This window comes from Erythrolamprus reginae, chromosome 2 (assembly GCF_031021105.1).
Source record: "Erythrolamprus reginae isolate rEryReg1 chromosome 2, rEryReg1.hap1, whole genome shotgun sequence".
NCBI lineage: Eukaryota > Metazoa > Chordata > Lepidosauria > Squamata > Dipsadidae > Erythrolamprus > Erythrolamprus reginae.
In genome coordinates this window covers 69,812,326-69,832,516 of record NC_091951.1, presented here as the reverse complement: position 1 = coordinate 69,832,516, position 20,191 = coordinate 69,812,326, and the positions used below count along the sequence as shown (strand labels likewise).

General features: G+C 37.0%; 1 protein-coding gene across 2 annotated transcripts in view; it reads left to right on the top strand.

Moving 5' to 3' along the window:
* Positions 1–20,191, top strand: part of LOC139158440 (protein SSUH2 homolog) — a 59,281-nt gene that overhangs the window by 29,562 nt on the left and 9,528 nt on the right. For both annotated transcript variants that reach the window (XM_070735748.1, XM_070735750.1), the window contains 6 exons: positions 2,623–2,747; positions 3,817–3,879; positions 5,561–5,658; positions 13,906–13,998; positions 17,914–18,019; positions 18,443–18,544. In XM_070735748.1, coding sequence (XP_070591849.1) covers positions 2,623–2,747; positions 3,817–3,879; positions 5,561–5,658; positions 13,906–13,998; positions 17,914–18,019; positions 18,443–18,544 — 587 coding nt within the window. The remainder of the gene's footprint in view (positions 1–2,622; positions 2,748–3,816; positions 3,880–5,560; positions 5,659–13,905; positions 13,999–17,913; positions 18,020–18,442; positions 18,545–20,191) is intronic.

Genomic DNA, 20,191 nt, shown 5'->3' with positions numbered 1-20,191 from the left:
ACAACAGGATGAGGAACTGTATTAAGGGATCACAGCATTAGAAATATTGAGAACCACTGGCCTAGAGGCTAAGGCACCAGGCTAAAACCAAGAGTCTGTGAGTTCAAGTCCCCCTTTAGCCATTAAAAATAGCTGGGTAATCATGGACCTGTCATTCTCTCTCAGCCAACTCACCTCACAGGCTTGTTGTTGTTGTGGGGAAAATGGGAGGAGGAAGGAGTGTTGGAAATGTTTGTTACCTTCAGTTATTTATAAAAAATAATAAAGGTGAGATCTAAATAAATAAAAATAAAAAGAGTTCTTCAAGATTCTTTCTTACAGTGTTTTCCCATTTTTGCAATCAAGTACAATTTCCCACTGTAAAATGCCATTGATCCAAAGAAAATATTGAAGTGTCATGGACTCAGGAGCTAACAGAAAAAATATTGATTCAGTTTCTCCTGTTTCACTGATTTATAAATTTGGGGAAACATGGTCCGGTTGATGTTGCGGTGGGATCGGACATGCGGAGTGGGTCTTCATACTCCTGTGTTGAGTATAAACATAATTTTATATCGTACAATGCCATCTATGAATTATTTCTATAGCCAATTCCAGATGACTCACCAAAATGGATGTGGAGAGAATTTTATGCCATGAAGACTTTCAAGCTGATTCATCAAATTCAGATTATAAATTTTCTTCCTATTTTTTAAAGAAAGACTTTCAAGAAAGCCTGTCAATATTTGATATAAAGAATCGTATAATATTGGACAAGTTCCCTTGATTCTAAACAAAGCGGGAATATACCATTCTTGGAATATTTTTAATGCTTATAATTGATGTCATCCAATAAGCCTTAACTTGTTACGTTTGACTCCAATTGGAACTTGATGAACTCTTTATAAAATATATTCAGCAGAGACAGGTTTTCCATCTCTAATTAATATCTGATCCTACCTGATACCTGAAATCTTGTTCTATCTCTCAGATGTATATCAGCAATACAGCACAGAAATGGGATTTATTCAACCTTCTGCCTTTATTTCTCTCTTTCTTAATCTCTTTTGTGGCTGATGGCAAGAGCCTGGGAAGTAACTTGGAAGTGGGAGAAGGAGAAAAGCACTATAAATTACTGCTGGCACAAATCATTTTGTGGCCTGAGACAGAGCAACAAATGAACTTTCTTCCTTTTCCTAACTCAACATGTTTTGTGCTCAAAGACAGGAAAATTCAACCAAGCTTTTCTGCCAATCACCAACAATAAATATACATCCAGTCTTTGAACTTAATGGTCCCCTTATCATTATTTTTGGTGTTTCCAAGTCAGTTTTGATTGTTAGCAGTATGACTTCCTGGCCATGTGACCAGATGGGAGTGGCTTGATGGTCATGTGACTGGAGGTGGCTTAAAGGTCATGTGACTGGCTCAAGGGTAGCCAACTTGATGTCACACACGTCAAGGGTTTGGGTTAGGGTTAGGGTGCCTGGCCTCTCTTTGCCTCAAAGAGATACAATTTCCCTATCTATTTATTATTACTGAACATCCAAAATATGCTATTTAATTCTACGTATATATGCCATATGTGTACATACATATTACACACAGCCACACAAAAATATACATTATCTACTATATAAACTGTATGTGATAGGAAAAAGAGACCCAGAGCTCAGACGGGGGGAAAAAGGAAAAAAAAATTCTACCAGTTCTGACCAAACTTTTTCTGCATACCTGACTGTGCCTGTAGAAGCCCATGACTGTCTGTTGGTAACTGACTGAATAAAGCCCTGTAATTTTCTTGCAAGACTTCACAAGTGCTTCCTTTCTAGGGCTGAGAAAAAATGACTGGTCCAGGTTACCAACTGGTTCATTCCCAAAGCAGAACTCAGAGTCTCCCAGTTTCTAGCATGATGCCTTAGCTACTACAGCAAGATTGCTCCCTCATAATCCCACATCCAGTCTAAAATGAGGCAAACCTGCTGAATAGATTCCAAAATTTTGTTACAGGTCCCAAATCTATACCCTCAAGACAATAAAATAGCAATAGCACTATACTACTTCATAGTGCTCTACAGCCAGAGGCGGGCTACTGCCCGGATGGGGGAAACCCAGTGGAGTAGCAAAAATGGAGCTCCACTCAATTTGCACTGAAAGATGTTGAAAGAAAATGCAGGGCATCCTGCATAAGCCATGATCAAAGTTTGGAAGTAAAAGTTTTGGCAGCCCTTCACTTTCTACAGCCCTCTCTAAGCAGTTTAATGTCAGCCTATTGCCCCCAACAATATGGGTCCTCATTTTACTGACTTCGGAAGGATGGAAGGCTGAGTCAACCTTGAGCCAGAGGGAATCAAACTGCCAAACTGCTGGCAGTGGGCAGTCAGCAGAAGTAACCTGAAGTACTGCATTCTAACCACTGCATCACCATGGCTCATAATGTAATGTAATACTGTAATAATGTAGTAAAATAAATTCAGTGCTATCAATCAACCACAGCAGATATAACAATTGATAGGAATGTCTGATAAGAATAAATATAATTCAAAGATGCACTTTTAAAATGTTAGTTTGATTGATCACAATGGATTTAAAAGTGAGAAATCTTATGTTGAATTGTGGCATCTATTTATTTTCTTTTATCAGATGCTTCAGTGGATGGTCCACAAAATGGTGTATCTCCTCGACCTTGGGACATTAAAGTCCAAGCTCCACAGATGTTTCAGGAAGACACAAAAAGGCTTCGTGTTCCTCATTCTTCTTTACTCAAGGTAATTTTATCAAAACAATAACTAATAAACCTGTTCTGTGTAACAGCTCATCCTATATTTGAAGATCAGGGTATTTCTGTTTGTTAGCCTCCTTTATAGATTGAAAGATCAATACCTAGCCATATGAATAATACAATCCTGATGTAAGATAGACATGAAGGATAATGGAAATGAAATGGAATTAAGTACATTAGATAAACGTCTGACAGGCCCGGAAAATAAAAATATTTCCAAATTTTATAACTATTTATTACATTTATATGAAAGAAATTCAGACTTGGTTAAAGGATCCATAATAGTGTGCTCACAAAATATAGGAAATATTATGCACTTGGCAGATTGGGAATAGGTATGGAACAGAAACCTTAAACTATCAAATCAGTATCGTACAAAGAGAATTATTACAAAATGTGTTACAGATGGCATTTGGCTCCAACATAATTGGTGAAGATTTACCCAAAATGAAACCTAATTTACTGGCAATGCAGGAAAAATCAAGGGACCTTCTTTCACATTTGGTAGCTGTGCCCCGAAACAAAAAGATTTTGGACTAAAATACACAAATGGATGCAGGAAATAACCCAAATGTAATTAGAATTTACACCAAATCTCCCCCTTTTAGGAATTTTCAAAAAAGATTATAATAAAAGTATCAAATAATTAATACTACACATCACTACTGCAGCTAGGATAATATTTGCACAACTTTGGAAAAACTCAGAAATATCTACAGAAAGCACAATAATTAATAAAATTTATGAATGAACCGAAATAGATAGACTGACAACAGATTTACATCACCAGAAAGATTCAGATTATTATGAAACCTGGGATCAATGGTACCTATGGATGGATAGAAAAACAAAAAATAAAAGGTTAGAGCTAAAATAAAAGTATAATATGTAAATATATATATAGAAATGTATACGTATTATAACAAAGAAAATAAGATTAAGTACAATGTGACTGAGTTTACACAATGTGATTAATTCAGGTATCACCAGATCTAAATAGTCTACAATAGTCTGTTTTAAGTGACTGTATTTTAAGTGGCTCATTTCTATTTCAGGAATGTCATAAATGCCATGGCAGGGGCCGATACAAATGTGGTGCATGCCATGGTGGTGGCAGGGTGAGTATTGATAGTGTATTTATTATTTTATATTCCTCAATGCTAAAAAATGCTATTGTGCATGCTTACTGTTTAACAGGAAAGTTGCATGTATTGCTATTAAAACTCAGACCCCTGCGTTTAGTATGTGTTCTGCCGGGCTCTCTGGTAGGAGCCTCCTGAAAATTCAAGGATACAAATTTCAGACACACACACGTTTGAAAATTCAAAACAATGTTCTTTATCACAAAATTCCAAATAAACTGAGCACTCTTTTTGTATTGCAAAGAACACTCGTCCCAAAACAGTCTACGGAAAGGGTCTACGGAAAGGGGCAGCATACAAATCTAATAAATAATAATAATAATAATAATAATAATAATAAAACAACTGGGTAGTCTGTACAATTTCCCTTAATCAGTCTTTAAGTACTTAGCTAGCAGCTGTGAAGAAACTTCACACCCCTTCTTCTTCCACAAAGTGAAACACCCACATACTTTGCTCTGCATTGGTTTCAAAGATGTGAAAAATCAACAAACAAAGTCAAGGCACGATTCCTGAAGAACTGCGATCAGATATTCTTCCACAATGGCCAAATCCACATACTGCTATTTATAGCAGCAGCCCTAATTACTAAAGCCCCACCCAAACACAGGTGTCGTCTCTTATCTCCGGTAATATGTCCTTACTTGGTCTCTTCTACGCATAATTCTGCGCTTGTGTGGGTCCAAGACGTCTTCATCCGAATCAATGGAAGATAATGGAGATTGACTGCCTGGGCTCTGTGCCAAGCCCCCCTCTTCCAAGTCACTCCCACCTTCTTCTTCGTCCGAGGAAACTAAACTCTGAACTGACTCTGTCGGCAATAACACAGGCCTATGATATGTTGAAGTTTCCCCTGCATCCACCTCTACATTCCCTGGGACAGGAGCTGGGCCAGAGCCAACCACAACAGTATGGAACTGATAAAAACATAATCTCTGAATTGGCAAACTGAATTGGCAAAAAGCGCCTCCAAATGGCATGAATCTCAAGTATGTCAAGCCAAAGTGTAAAACATTTATTAAGGTCTTTCTATAGAATACACGAACAAATGATACACAAATTCGGCACATGTGATATGTCAGAAAACAGTCTATCAAACCAATTGATTATGTGTGAGAATTGAACAATAGAAAACATTGATTGTGGGTAGCATTACTGTCTTTAGCAGATGAGTTTGTATCTTTTAATCTTGCAGGTGCATTTAAGGACCTTCAGAATATGCTTTCTATTGTTTAATTGCCAAAAAAGCAAGTTCTCGCATACCATAATAAATTGTCTTGGCTTAGAAGGAAAACATGCTTTCCTAAAGTTAGAAAAGAGGCCCAGATTGCCATTTGATGTTTTTTTTTAAAATCACAATGCTAATAATAAACCCTCAAATTCAATGTAAACATTCTATTTTCTGTGAACTCAAATTAACTTCATTTCTGTATACAATGTTTCACATAGAAACACACTACATAAGGGGAAGGGGGAAATGGACCTATTTCAAAGCTAGAAGTATCATTCTGAATATTTTCTGCCTGAAGAGAATTGGAGACTGAGCTTAAAGAATTTCAGCCCAAATCAAATAAAAACATACCTTAACTATTTTGTTATTCTGGAATATATACTTTTTTCTTCCTGATGTTGTCTTAGCTATTTTTTATCCCCATAGATGAGGTGTATCACATGTAATGGAGCCAAGAAAGCCACAGCCAAACATTTAAAATATCGGAAACGGTGTCATATGTGCTCAGGTACAGGTCGCAAAAGGTAAGGACTTTAATTAATAAAGTGATGATGATGAAGATAATGATAATAACAATGGTGACTGCCCTCATTTTATACATAGAAGGTTAATATACATACACCATCATATTATATTGCCTGTCAGTGTTAGCAATATCCTACAAAAAGAATACATATAGAAATAAATACTAAGTAAAATCAACTGAAGGAAAAGAGAAAAAGAAAAGGAGAAGGGAAGAAAAGCAGGGAAAATCTAGTTTAGACTATTATACATTATATCCCTTTATACCTTCCTATTCCTATTAACTATCATTGCTTCCAAAGCACCCATAGACAGCTATTTGTTCTTCAAAATTCTGACTCTTGTCTTCTTGAGGATCTGATCAATTCATCCAGCCTTGTCAACCTCTTCCTCTTAATTCATTTGTATATTTCAGTGATGGCAAACCAGTTTGTGCTTGGGTGTCAAAAGAGTGTGCACATGTGTGATATGGGCCCACACCCATATTGCAAGGCTTTTCCCCTGAGCATGCATGCAACCTCCTGATTTCCCCCCCCCCCCCCGTGAGCATGAGCACAGGGCTCACTGAAGCTTCTGGAGTCTGTGGATAGCAAATAACAAACCCCATAGGCCTACTGGAAGTTCAGAAACTAACTTCTGGTTGGGCCATTTTTCACCCTCACCAGGCTTCAGGAAAGCTTCCTAAAGCTTGGGTAGTGTGAAAAACGTCCCAACTGGAATTTCATTCCCAAACTTCTTGTAGGCCTGTTGGGTCCATTTTTCACCATCCACTGACTTCAGAGGCTTTCCTGAAGCCTGGGGAAAGTGAAAACAACCTCCTGAAGGCTGAAAATCAGCTGGACAATACACACTTGCATGCCAGAGTTGATATAGGGCAGGGCTAGGCAAAGTTGGCTCTTCTATGACATGTGAACTTCGACTCCCAGAACTCCTGAGCTAGCATGATTGTCTCAGGAATTCTGGGAGTTGAAGTCCACAAGTCATAGAAGAGCCAACTTTGTCTACCCCTGATATAGGGCAACATTTCGCATGCCCTCAGATATACAGTAGCTGCACATGCCACCTGCGGCACTCGTGCCATAGGTTGGCCATCATAGGTATATTTCAGTATTTATTTCATACTTGAGGTTCAGGGTTAAAATGAGACGTCCTTGAAGCTCTCTAAACTTGGTTGCTTTTGTGCCAACGTTTCTTGAAATGTCTGCAAGAAAACAGCCAAACTTAAAGACCGCCAAGGAACTCTAATTTGTATATTTGTTTTGCAATTCATTTTTCATTTACCTCCTCTATGGAGAGAACTTCAGCTTCTATCAGCAGAGGCCACTCACTGCTTTCTGAGCAAGGACAGATGTTGTAACCATCCTTCCATTCTGAGTCTATTGTAAACACACCCCAACTATGATCCAAAACTGCTGTTTTCCAACTCACGTCATATTAAATCCTTCAGAGTGGATGGTCATCAGCAGTCTATTCTGTGTTAACATCAGTCACTTCTCTGGTTGCAGTGTCTCACATGTCAATTCCCTGCTTCTATCAAGTCATTATGAAGCTGTGCAGTCATTTAATTCTTGGTTAATAATTAAATAGCTAAGATTTATTTATTTACTTGTAAAAAAAAGGATTATTGTGGTTGATCCAGTCATAGCCTGTTAAGTCAATTAACTATCATTCACCCAAGAAGTTCAAACCTTATATCTTCCAGTGGACAACCCGCTAAGTGAAGCAAATTCCTCTCGCTTGATTAGGGGAGTGGGCCAAATGAGGAAGGAACAGTCCCTAAGATGGGGTGTCCTGAACTGATGGATCAATGGCCAATGAAGTTAGCTAATAAAGTTTGCCTTTTTGGACAGGTGGAAAGGGCAATCTAATGATGATCTGATGGATCAATGGCAAATGAGTTAGCCAATGAAGTTTGCCTTTCTTGACAGGTGGAAAGGGCAATCTAATGATGAATTGATGGATCAATGGCCAATGACTTAGCCAATGAAGTTTGCCTTTCTGGACAGGTAGAAAGGGCAATCTAATGATATATGGGAAGGATGTTGGGAGACAGGATGAAGATCCCCAGTTAAGGCAATGGTCTGATAAGAAGTAGCTCTGTCTGCAGATGGGACAAAAGCATGAAAAGTGTTTCAGAAAGAACCATCCCTAGTTTGTTGGAGACTAAAAAGAGAGGAGGGGAGACATACTTGATTGATGATGGCAGGGGTGGGTTCTACTTATCTTCCCCACTGGTTCGCATTTTGATGGAGGTGCATATTTTGTGCACGAGTCCCTTCCTGCAAATAATTCTCTGCTCATACTCAGTACTTTAAAAAAAAGCTTCTGCACATGCTCAGAAGCAAAAAAGAGAACCGTATGGGGGTGTGGCAGGCCTTGGTCCCTGCTGTGTCTGGAACCAGCTCCCTCTGCTGGGTCTGGAACCAGTTCCCCCCAGATATCAGAGTTGCCCCACCCTTCTTGCCTTTCGCAAGCTCCATAAAACCCACCTCTGTCGTCTGGCATAGGGGAATTGAAATTTCACTTCCCCCTACGCTTATAGAATTTATACATGGTATGCTTGTATGTATGAGTGGTTCTTTTCCTTGTCTTTTCATTGTTGTTAGCCGCCCCGAGTCTTCAGAGAGGGGCGGCATACAAATCTAATAAATAAATAAATAAAATAAATAAATAAATAAACCCAGTCAGCCTATAGAATTGGTCCGAACTGACAGGAACCCATTTCTGGATGACGCCCTTGTGCTGTATTCCAGACAAGAAGCACCTCCAAATAAAATAATCCTACTTCACTATATTAACAGAATCCTGCCTTTCTTTTTAATCACCAGAGCTAGGGGAGAGGGCACCTTCTGAAATGCTTCCCATGTTTCCCTCACCAGAGCTGCCTCTTATCCGACTCTTGTCTGGAGTGAGTTCCTCTATCTCCCAGGGTCATTCCCACATCCCATTGCTGTCAAGAAGCAACTGACACTGACTGTTGCCCATAGTCTAAAGTGAGCACCAGTTCACACTCAATTCCAACCAAAAGCAATCTAGACTGGAATATTTGAGTTTGGCTGAAGAAACACCAGATCTGTCTGAAATGATTGGCTGCCTTTCAGGACTGCTTTCTTACCTCTAAAATACACTTCTTCCATATTGCTCTCAGGGTTCAATCACCCATTAATTCTTGATCCAATTATCTCTTCTTCTATTACCAGGCTCGCTTTGCTGCATTCCACATACTTTTATGTTTCTTGTGATGTACGCAGCTTTCATTCCCACATAAGAAAGGAACACAGTTATTATCTGAATTTTTAAAAAATCAGAAAATATTTCTGGCAATAGAGAAATGCATATCTTTATATCTGGAGTTATACTTTAAAGCAATATTGCTTCATTGTCCATTGTTCTTTTCCTGGAATAGAAGTTATATATATCACGATTTTCCCACTCTATCTTTTTTTTTTGTAACTTCTTTTCAAGGGCTTTTCATTAATTCAGTGCAGGAGCCATCAAGTGGCTGGGAGGAAGAGTAACATGACAGATAGATATATTATTATATTATTATTTATTGGATTTGTATGCCGCCCCTCTCAACAGACTCGGGGCGGCTAACAACAATGATAAAACACAACATGTAACAATCCAATTTAATAAAACAATTAAAAACCCTTATTATAAAAACCAAAAATATACACAAACATACCATACATAACTTGTAATGGCCTAGGGGAAGGAATATCCTAACTCCCCCATGCCTGGCGACAAAGGTGGGTCTTGAGTAATTTGCGAAAGACAAGGAGGGTGGGGGCAGTTCTAATCTCTGGGGGGAGTTGATTCCAGAGGGCCGGGGCCACCACAGAGAAGGCTCTTCCCCTGGGGCCCACCAAACGAGATTGTTTGGTCGACGGGACCCGGAGAAGGCCAACTCTGTGGGACCTTATCGGCCGCTGGGATTCGTGCGGTAGAAGACAGTTCCAGATGTATTCTGGCCCAATGCCATGTAGGGCTTTAAAGGTCATTACCAACACTTTGAATTGTGACTGGAAACCAATCGGCAGCCAGTGCAGGCCGCGGAGTGTTGCAGAAACGTGGGCGAATCTAGGAAGTCCCACGATGGCTCTCGCGGCCGCATTCTGCACGATCTGAAGTTTCCAAACACTTTTCAAAGGTAGCCCCATGTAGAGAACGTTGCAGTAATTGAACCTCAAGCTGATGAGGGCATGAGTGACTGTGAACAATGACAAATAGAGTTGTTTTCTTATAAGCCAGACTGTAGAGGTGGTCTATGGATAAGTGGTTGGCTTTTCACTGGGATCAGAAATAAATTGTTCTGAAAGTTTTGAAATGTTCATAAAGCTTTCTTCCTACTTCCTACTAAAAAAGAAAGTTGTTCCAAACTACACTTTCGAAAACATACTCCAAAACAACAAGCTGCATCAAAATAATGACTGAAGTGTCAGTGTCATTAAGTAATTAAAATGAGGTTAGGTTTTCTCTAAAAGTGCACTGAGAGAAGCATCACTATTGCTTGTATACTATCTAGGTTTTAACCAGAAAGGTTCAACCTCATATATTTCATAGGAGATTAAAGAAAAAAAAATCAGCAACACTGAGGCCAAAAAAAGTAAACTCTTGTCTCTTCAAATGACACCAGAAGGGGAGTCGGCCATGAATGAAATATATTACCCCAGTCTCTGAGGAAAATCTGGAAACGTAAATGTTTGTAGCCCATTCATGTGTTTTTGCAAGGTTTGTTTGTTTATTACTGCAATGCGCTCTACATGGGGCTAGTCTTAAAGAATGTTCGGAGACTTCAACTAGTCCAAAATGCAGTCCAGAATGCAGCCACACGGGCTGTCATGGTTTTACTCAGATTTATCCATGTAACTCCATCACTCCGTGAGCTGCATTGGCTGCTGATTGGTCTCTGAAAGCAATTTAACCCTGCTGTTCTGCTCAAAAACACACCCTAATCTTCTGTTCCCGGGTGTATTTGAACCGGACTGCAAATTGTTCATTTTAAGTACTTATATTTGGTCTTTTTGAAAGCTTTTTTCACTTGGAAACAAGTTTGAACATTTCTGCACACAATGAAATGAAAATTGAAACAAAAAAACTAACGCTTATCGGTTTATTTTGCTGATAAAATGCCCCCCCTGTTTTTGTGATTTTGTTTTCAGTTTATAAATAGTTTTGCTTGCAAAATGCATTCTATTTCACTAAAGCTGGTGTGGGATTGGTAGCTTGAACATTTCTGAACATAATGATATGAAAATTGATCTGAAAAAAATTGATGCTTATTTGTTTATTTTGAAGATAAAAGTCCCCCCAATGTTTTCAATTATTTCAATTTATATAAAAATTATGCTGTTAATTTCAAAATTACATATTTGCTTTTAGTAAAATGGATTTCTTTCATAAAATTAGTTGTCTGGCTACCATGTTCTTGCTTTTCAAAAGGATATTCCAATAATTCTAGCCAAATATATATAAAAAGTGAAAATAATGGCACACAGCAAGGCGAGGGGGTGGCCCTTTTGTGATCAAAATAAACAAATTAGCATCATTTTTTTCAGTTCATTTCTATTTTTCTTATGATCAGGAATGTTCAATTTAGTATATCAAAACTTTTGGGGGAAAATTCCTTAGAGATTTGTAGCCTAAAAAAATATAAACTGACACGAAATTCTGAAAAAATGGTGGTGGTGGGGTCTTTTGTGACCAAAATAAACAAATAAGCATCATTTTTTTCAGTTCATTTTTATTTTTCTTATGATCAGGAATGTTCAATTTAGTATATCAAAACTTTTTTGGGGAAAATTCCTTAGAGATTTGTAGCCTAAAAAAATATAAACTGACACAAAATGCTGAAAAAATGGGGGCGGGGGCTTTTTGATCAAAATAAAAATATAAGCATCAATTTTTCAGTTCAATTTTCATATCATTATGTTCAGAAATGTTCAAACTAGTTTCCCAGTGAAAAAAGTTTCAAAAAGACCAAATTCAAGTACGTAAAAATAATCTTTTTGGTCGGGGTCGTATACGACCAGAAACAGACTCAACGTGAGGGGTTTTTTGCCCAGAAAAAAGTTAGCCCCCACCCCCCAAAAAATATTTTTATGATGATCAGCAATGTCAAATTGAGTAAATGAATGCCTAATATGTTAAAAATATTTCGCATTCTCTTAATATATATTTTTTCCTAGTGGTTTCCTGCAACTGAAATGTCTGCTTTTTTTCAAAGTTTTGATCCAGTGGTTGGGACTGGATTAACCAACCAGTTTGTCACCAACGCCCAATTTCATGGGCTGAATGAGACTGACTAGCCCAAAGTCACTCACTAGCCTTCATGCCTAAAGAGAGCTTAGAATTTAGGATCTCCTGGTTTGTAGCCTAGTGTTTTTAACCACTACTTCCTACATTTATATTGGCAAGTAAAACAGAGGAGGAAGAGGGTAAAATACTCTATTGAGCTTAGTTGAATTGCCAGATATAAAGACAATTCTTCTTCCTGAGACAAATGAGAAGAAAATATATAGAAACACCAGTTCTCTGCAAAATGCTATTATTTTTTCTTCTTTTTTAACATCTGACTCCCATCCCTAACAACAATGTTGAGCTTCCTCCATAAAAATATAAGGATATAATATAATAATTATTTTTTCCAGTGAAAATAGTAGAACTCACTAGGAAATGAATATAACTTCTTAAATCATAGGAGCAGAGATAAAGATATCATGTTCAATAATAATTATTTTGTGGAAAAAGCCAAATCTCAGCATGATATACAAAACTTTTTTTCCCTACTGATTTTAGGTTTCCCATTTTTTTAACCAATATTTGTCAGCAGCTAATATCTATTTACTGAAGCTTATATGCAGCTCACAAATTTTAGTTTTTCCACTTGCTAAAATACATTTGCCATGATCTTTAGGGAATGCAAAATACCTCTCTGTTCTTCCAAAGTATTTTATAAGAGTCCATTAAGCTTAAAATAACAAAGAACAAATAATCAAGGCAATAATTTGAAAATGGGGATCTTTGGGAACTAACAGTTTCTTAAAATGTTTTAATAAATCAGTAGGTAATTGCTACTGATCTGTATCACACTAATGCTATATAAATTTACCAACCACAAACATATGCCATCTGCAACTGTTACAGACAGGATAATACATTTCTTGAAAGGGTCACCTAATCTTCCCCTGTTGAATCTAGAAATAGCCGCAATGTGCAGATGTTCATGCTAATTTCCTGTGTTGCCATCCTGGTTTTTAAATAATCTCAGTATTAGTGGGATAAATCACGGAGTTTAGTCAATTAGCTGTTGAGTCAGAGTTAATTAAGAAGCAAGCCAGATTTTATCTCTTTAGTTTCTATATTTTTATCTTAGTAGTCAGAATGGTAATGTCACACAGTGGACTCATATCAACCACGCTACATTTAATCCTTCCTCTCATTCACCATTTCTCAAAATTCCAGAGGTAATATATTTTTAGAAAGCATGGTAGTGTCAGATTTTACAAATATATTCAGAACAGTTTGGGTAACTTAATGCATTGATAGGTTATGTAGACCAAATGATCTGCACAAGATAACACATTTGAAGGTGAAGTTAATTGAGAGATGAGTGGTCTTCTTCTTCTTCTTCTTCTTCTTCTTCTTCTTCTTCTTCTTCTTCTTCTTCTCCTCCTCCTCCTCCTCCTTCTTCTCCTTCTTCTTCCCCTCCCTCTCCCTCTCCCCCTCCTCCCGATTGTCTTTTTAAATATCAAAAGGAAAAATGATTTTTTCTATCCATTTGTCTTCCTGGGCTGAATTAAATTCTGACTCTACTAATACAATTAGCAAACACTGGGAATTAAATGTGAAAGATATTACAAAATAAATTATACACAAGTTGTCCTTATTAATATTGATACTAATTGTTTCAATTAAGGACCTTCTCTCACCATAATCTGATTGATTTGAAATACAGTATTCCACTTCATTTAAAATCTCCTGCATCTTTAGGGGTTTTTTTTCCTTCTGGTTTTCCTAGTTTTCTTAAATATAGTTTTCTTAAAAATTTCAATCAAATGGAATTTTACTTTCACTGGAATTTGCTAACAATAAAAGTCACATTTTTAAATATGTGTATATGTATGTACAGTATGTCTGTATACAGAGATTTTTGAAAAATAGGTATTTTATGTTTGGTATTATATTTAGTATTTAAAATAAACAAAAATATATAATTAAACAGGTTCCATTTTTATATCTAAAAGGTGTAATACTTGTTCTGGAAGAGGCAACAAAACCTGTTCCACCTGCCAAGGGGTGAAAAAATTGCTACATTTCATCCAGTTGATAATAACTTGGTATGTAATCCTGTTGGTATTGTTGTTATGTTGATGTTAGCATGAAAAATCGATTCCTGCCATTGCTAAAGCCTCTTCAAAGAGCCCAACCTATGTGATGGATGTTCAACAACTCTTAATTCACATCATTTCCCTGTCTGCCTTCATTTTTGTCCTTACTACTTTAAATCCTCTTTTTCACTGTTCAACTGTACTGGGAATCAATCCTCTTTCCCAGTACTCAGCCTGATATTTCATTGGCTGTCCTGTTGATGTACCTCACAAAAGGATGGGATAAGGCAAATATTGATTTTGGGGGCTTTTTAAAAAATGTAATTTAGTACAGTCTGTACTTTAGTAGCCACAGAACTATTCAGATACCCCCCTCTCTCTCTGAGGTTGGAGGGGAGATTTATATATAATTATTCATATTTAGTAAATAATATATCACAAAGCCCATACACACTTACAATGACATATTAATTTAAGATCTGGTACCTTACAACCTCTATCATCATCCTCAAAACCTATATACTACTAAAACTCTCACTATGTTATTTGTTCATGTTTTTATTATCAGTTTAACTCAAATGACGCGATTATGCCACAACAATCTTTGAATCAAAGTGCCTAAGATCCTCTCACTTAAAGAATACATGAAAATTCTGGGACTTATCTCTCCCATGGAACTGAAGTTTCCACAATATTCACATCAGTTTTATTTGCAAAGTTGTCACTGTTACAACATCCACGCCACAGGTGGGTTTGGACCGGTTCGGACCAGTTCACCCAAATGGTAACAAACCACTGGTGACATCACAACGGCATCACAGAATCGGTTCTGTCGGTGCCGGTCCATGAATGCCGCCACTGTTTTTGGGATTTTGGGATGTGTATGGATATTGGGAGGGGAGGGACTTATTTCTGTTTTTTCTCTTCTGCACATGTGCAGAAGATGACTTTCTGGCATTGCCCATCTGCCATCATCTTAGTTTTGGCTTTTGGGGGAGGGGATTTTTGAAATTTTTTGTTACTGCACAGGTGCGCAAAGCACGTGTGCGCCCGTGAGGCACAGCTGTGGCAGAGGAGGAAGCAAACTGGTGGCAAGGTAAGTGAAACCCACCCACTGATTCACACAATCATATCATTATGATTTCTGATGTTCCCTGCCAGTTTTCCATCAGCAAAATCAAAGAGGAAGTTTGCAGGAAATCAAAAGTCTCTTTCATTCCTACTTCTTTTTTTTGTTTGCTTGTGATCATACTGCTTTTTTGTTTGGGAAATAAATGTTGACATTAGTGAAATTTGTTTGCCTGTGAGTGGATCTTAGATATAACATATAAGATTCAAAGGTTGTAGTAAATTCCACCATTTGGGCTAAATTGCCGATACAAACCTGAACAAATAAATATAATGAGAGTAGCTTATAGATTTTGAAAGTGATAATAGATATCTTAATGTTACAAACTCAGATCTTAATTATTTCTTTAGTTATGATATAGAATGTTCTAGAATTGGTCTTTGGGGTAAAAATATATATAGTCAGACTAACATTTACAATTCATTCTGGTCAAATCAGACTACACTACTTTTTTCTCAAAGGATGACCAAACAGATCATAGACTTGCCAAGTAATACCTAAATTTACTGTTTTTCTAATTTCCTTTGCTCAAGTCCTCTTGTGTGGAAACTAAAATATAGATGGTGATGGTAATATTTTAAAACCATAGATAAAATCCTGGGCTTGTATTACTAGAAATGTATGCAACCTACAAATATGCCTTCCGACCCCTGTCCTATTGTCTCTCCTATATCCCATATATCTTCTCTTCTATCCCTATATCTTTCTTCTATTCTCTCATTGATTATTTTATCCTATACTCTTTCTTCTATTCTTTCTCTAATTCTATTTCCTCGAAGGTGTCCTCTATTACCTTCATTGTGTATTATTGTGTATTGGACTAACTAACTGACTAACTAACTAACTAACTAACTAACTAACTAACTAACTAACTAACTAACTAAACAAACAAACAAACAAACAAACAAACAAACAAACAAACAAACAAACAAACACCATAGGCAGCCCATAACAAGTGTTCCAATTTTCTAATGTAAACATCACAGTGCTTCTCTTTTTATTATAGAATTTTCACGATGTTATTATCTGATTTAATTGTGCTGAAGCTATGTAAACATTTGCATGTTCTGCAGACACACTCATTTAAGCATGGATTAAGTTACAGTAAGAATATATCAGTTTTACTAATGTTCTTCCAAAATATAGGTGGATACATTGTAAATTAACCCAAAAATCTTGGTCCAAAAATCCATCAGAAATGAATTTTTAAGTGAGCATGTCAGGAAGAGATTGTTTTGAATAATGTTAAGAGCCATGGGGGCGCAGTGTTTAGGTACTGGAGGCTACATCTGGCGCCTGCCAGCTATCAGCAGTTCGGCAACTCCAATCTCACTGACTTAAATTGAGATGAGGAACCAGATTTTTAAAAGGGCAATATTTTGACTCTGTAAACAGCTTAGAGGGGGCTGTAAAGCCCTGTGAAGTGCTATATAAGTCTATGTGCTGTTGCTATTTGAAGTCAGCTTTTTACTATATATTTTAGTCTCTCCCTATCTCCTTTCCTGGCTCACCCTATAGCAGTGATGGCGAACCTATGTCATAGGTGCCACAGATGGCACGCACAGTCATATCTGCTGGCACACGAGCCGTTTTCCTAGCTCAGCTCCAATATGCATCTGTGTGCTGACTGTGATTTTTGGCTTGCACATAGGCTCTGAGAGGGCATTTTTGGCTTCCAGAGAGCCTCCGGGGTTTGGGTGTAAGGCATTTGTACCCTCCCCCAGCTCCAGGGAAGTCTTTGGAGCCTGGGGAGGGTGAAACACAAGCCTACTGGACCCACCTGAAGTTGGGAAACAGGCCATTTCTGGCCTCCAGAGGGTCTCGGGGGGGGGGGGCGGGGAAAGCTGTTTTCGCCCTCCCCAGGCATTGAATTATGGCTTTGGGCACTTGCCCATGCACACTAGTGCACGCCCACAGTCATTCAGCACCCAAGGAAAAAAACCTATAGGGCACCATCACTGCCCTATAGGTTTCAAGACAATCTCACCTTTCATTTGTAAATTCTGCATACTTTCCAAACACTCTTTCCATCTTACTTCTAATGGGAAAAAGAACCTTATTGATCAGAAAACAAAATTACTACCACCATGGACATTTACACAAAAAGATGAAGAATGAAGAACTTGGCCTTTGAATTACTCCTTTGTTCACTTTTAAATCCATGCTCATCCAGTTATCTTTTTTTGACTGTGGGCTTTCATGATGAACTACCTTATCATAGCTCCTTTCATTACTGGGCTACTCTCCTCTTAACCTGTCTTGCACAAACTGATTACTTTCCTCCCTCTCCAGTTATCTATTTAACACATAGCAAACTATTAATGCAGGGGTGTCAAATTCACGGCGTCTCATTGTCACATGACATATCATGACTTTTCCCCCATCTTTGCTAAAACGGGGGTGGGCGTGGTGAGCACATGATGCATCCAGCCTGCGGGCTGTGAGTTTGATACCCCTGTATTAATATATCCATCTTTGTAAACCAACTGCAGTGTTGTGCCTTACCTCTATGCATGTATGATTTTGCATCAGGGATTCCTAAACCTTTGCCATCACATTTTTCCTTTACTACCTTCTTAAGGTACACCTTCACCCTAAACCCAAAACAAACACAAATGAATAATGAAAACAAGACAATTAACATTTGGGAAAGGTGGATTTATTGTGACAATGTAATCACAACATTCTTCATTCTCCCCTAATACAACTTACAGTTTGGGAAACCCCATATTAACCCCCCCCCCTTCTCCCCTCTCTTCCTTCTCCTCCTTTTCTAATCCTATTTTATCTTCCAGGAAAAACAATGTAAATGAATTCATTTCTGAACACCAACTAAACTTTCCAAGAGATCTGCTCAGTAAAGCTATGGGGGAAAATGTGCTTAAAGAGGAAAATACTCTGGTAAGTACAATAAATATACAACCCTGGTTTTTTTTTATTTTTTATTATTATTATTATTATTATTATTTATTATTATTATTATTATAATTATTATAATTATAATTATTATTATTTATTAGATTTGTATGCCGCCCCTCTCCGAAGACTCAGGGCGGCTAACAACAATATAAAAAGACAATGTAAACAAATCTAATATTAAAAATAATCTTAAAAAAACCAATTTAAATGTTTGTTCTGATTTCATCAGGCTTGACAATGTGTTATGCACAATGCCTGAAGTAATGCCTTTACTTCAACTCATATGCTGGTGTCCAAATAAAAACAATGGACGGGTGGACATGATCGGAAAGGAGGGCAGAAAAACATTTTTAAAAACCAGTAGAACATACAGTTTTTGAAGGGTTCTTATTTTTAATGTTTCAGGTACATCCGCTTGTTGATTTCCCTGAGATCTCACTGGCTTCACAAAGAGCTATAGCAGAGCATCATGACTTACTCACCGGCACATCTCGCATTCTACGGCAGGTATATCAAAGTGGGACTTTTAAAACATGAATTCTATCCAAACTTTAAACTTTTTTTTTTCCAATCAGAGCTTGATTTATTAACAGAACCATGTTAGCTACGCCATTGTCATTCCGATTCTGAATTCTTCCCAGAATCCCACCTAGGTTAAGGTTCATCTTACATTCCCTTTTTTTTAAAAAAATATAGTTTTTTATTGGTTTTTTAAATTTTTTTAACAAAAAACACAAAACAGAAAACATAAGTGTACCATCACCATACAGAAAAAAACCCTTCACCAGGGAAGAATCAATTTTTGTCCTTCATATGCTTTGTCTCTGGGTTACATTATTCATTCTTTATAGAGTGATTGAATTTTATTTCTTACATTTGCATCGCTTACTGATGTTAATATATAATTTTTTACCTTTTCCCACCGCCTCATTGTTGCTGCTAATTTCCCTTCATTATAATTATGTAGTCTAATTTCCATAATTTCATAGTGAATGTGATCCACCATATATTTGCACCAATTTTTTATCGTCCATTTATTGTCATCTTTCCACCCAAGCACTATAGTTGCTTGGGCACTTTCTATCGCTGCAATTTTGATTTCTTCATATTCTTTTACCTCACTATTTTTAATCAATAATGCTGCTTCCTTGGTTATTTTCCAATTACCATTTGTAATTTTGTTCACTTCCACTTGTATTTGTTTCCAAAATTTTTGAACTTTATTACATTCCCAAAACATATGCATAAATACTCCTTTTTCCTTGCACCCATGCCAACAATTTCCTTTCTTCGTTATTTGAAAACGTGCTAATTGTACTGGTGTATAATACCATTTATGTAATATTTTTCTTCTCATCTCTCTTATTCTTGTATTTTTAATTTTTTAAATATTTTCAATTATACCCTCCATATCCCATTCATCAATTTCTAATTCGTCCTGCCAATATCTTGTCAATCCTTTTACTACTTGTTCTTCCACTTGTAATAATTCTCTATATATATTACCTGTTTGTGCTTTTATATTCTTACACTTGTCCCTTAATATCTTATGAGAATAATAATTATATAATAATAATAATATGAGAATAGCAGTGAAACAGAGAATTGAAATATGGGGGGGGGGATCAGCATTACAAATGGTGAAATACCTTAAAAAAAGAAAAGAAAAATTAATAATAAATGGTTTGAAGGATAAGGATGGAGTAATGAAATATGGTAACAGAGAATTAGAAAGCATAATAAGAGAATTCTATGCAAAACTATATGAGAAAGAACATGTTATGTTACAAGAAATAGAAGTTAAAGAAAGGCTGAATGAGGAAGAAAGACAAATGTTAAATGCAAATATAACAAGGGACGAAATAATCAAAGTGGTAAAAGGGTTAAAACCCGGTAAAGCACCAGGCCCCGATGGGTTTACAGGAGAATATTATAAAACATATATAGAAATTCTATTACCGCATTTGGAGAAACTGTATAACAATATCCTCATAACATTAGATGTTCCACAAACATGGAAGGTGTCTGAAATTGTAACAATTCCTAAACCAGGTCGAGATTTAAAAGAACCTGGTTCCTACCGCCCAATTAGTCTGCTAAATCAAGATTATAAATTTTTTATGAAAATTTTAGCAAATAGGTTGGAAAATATAT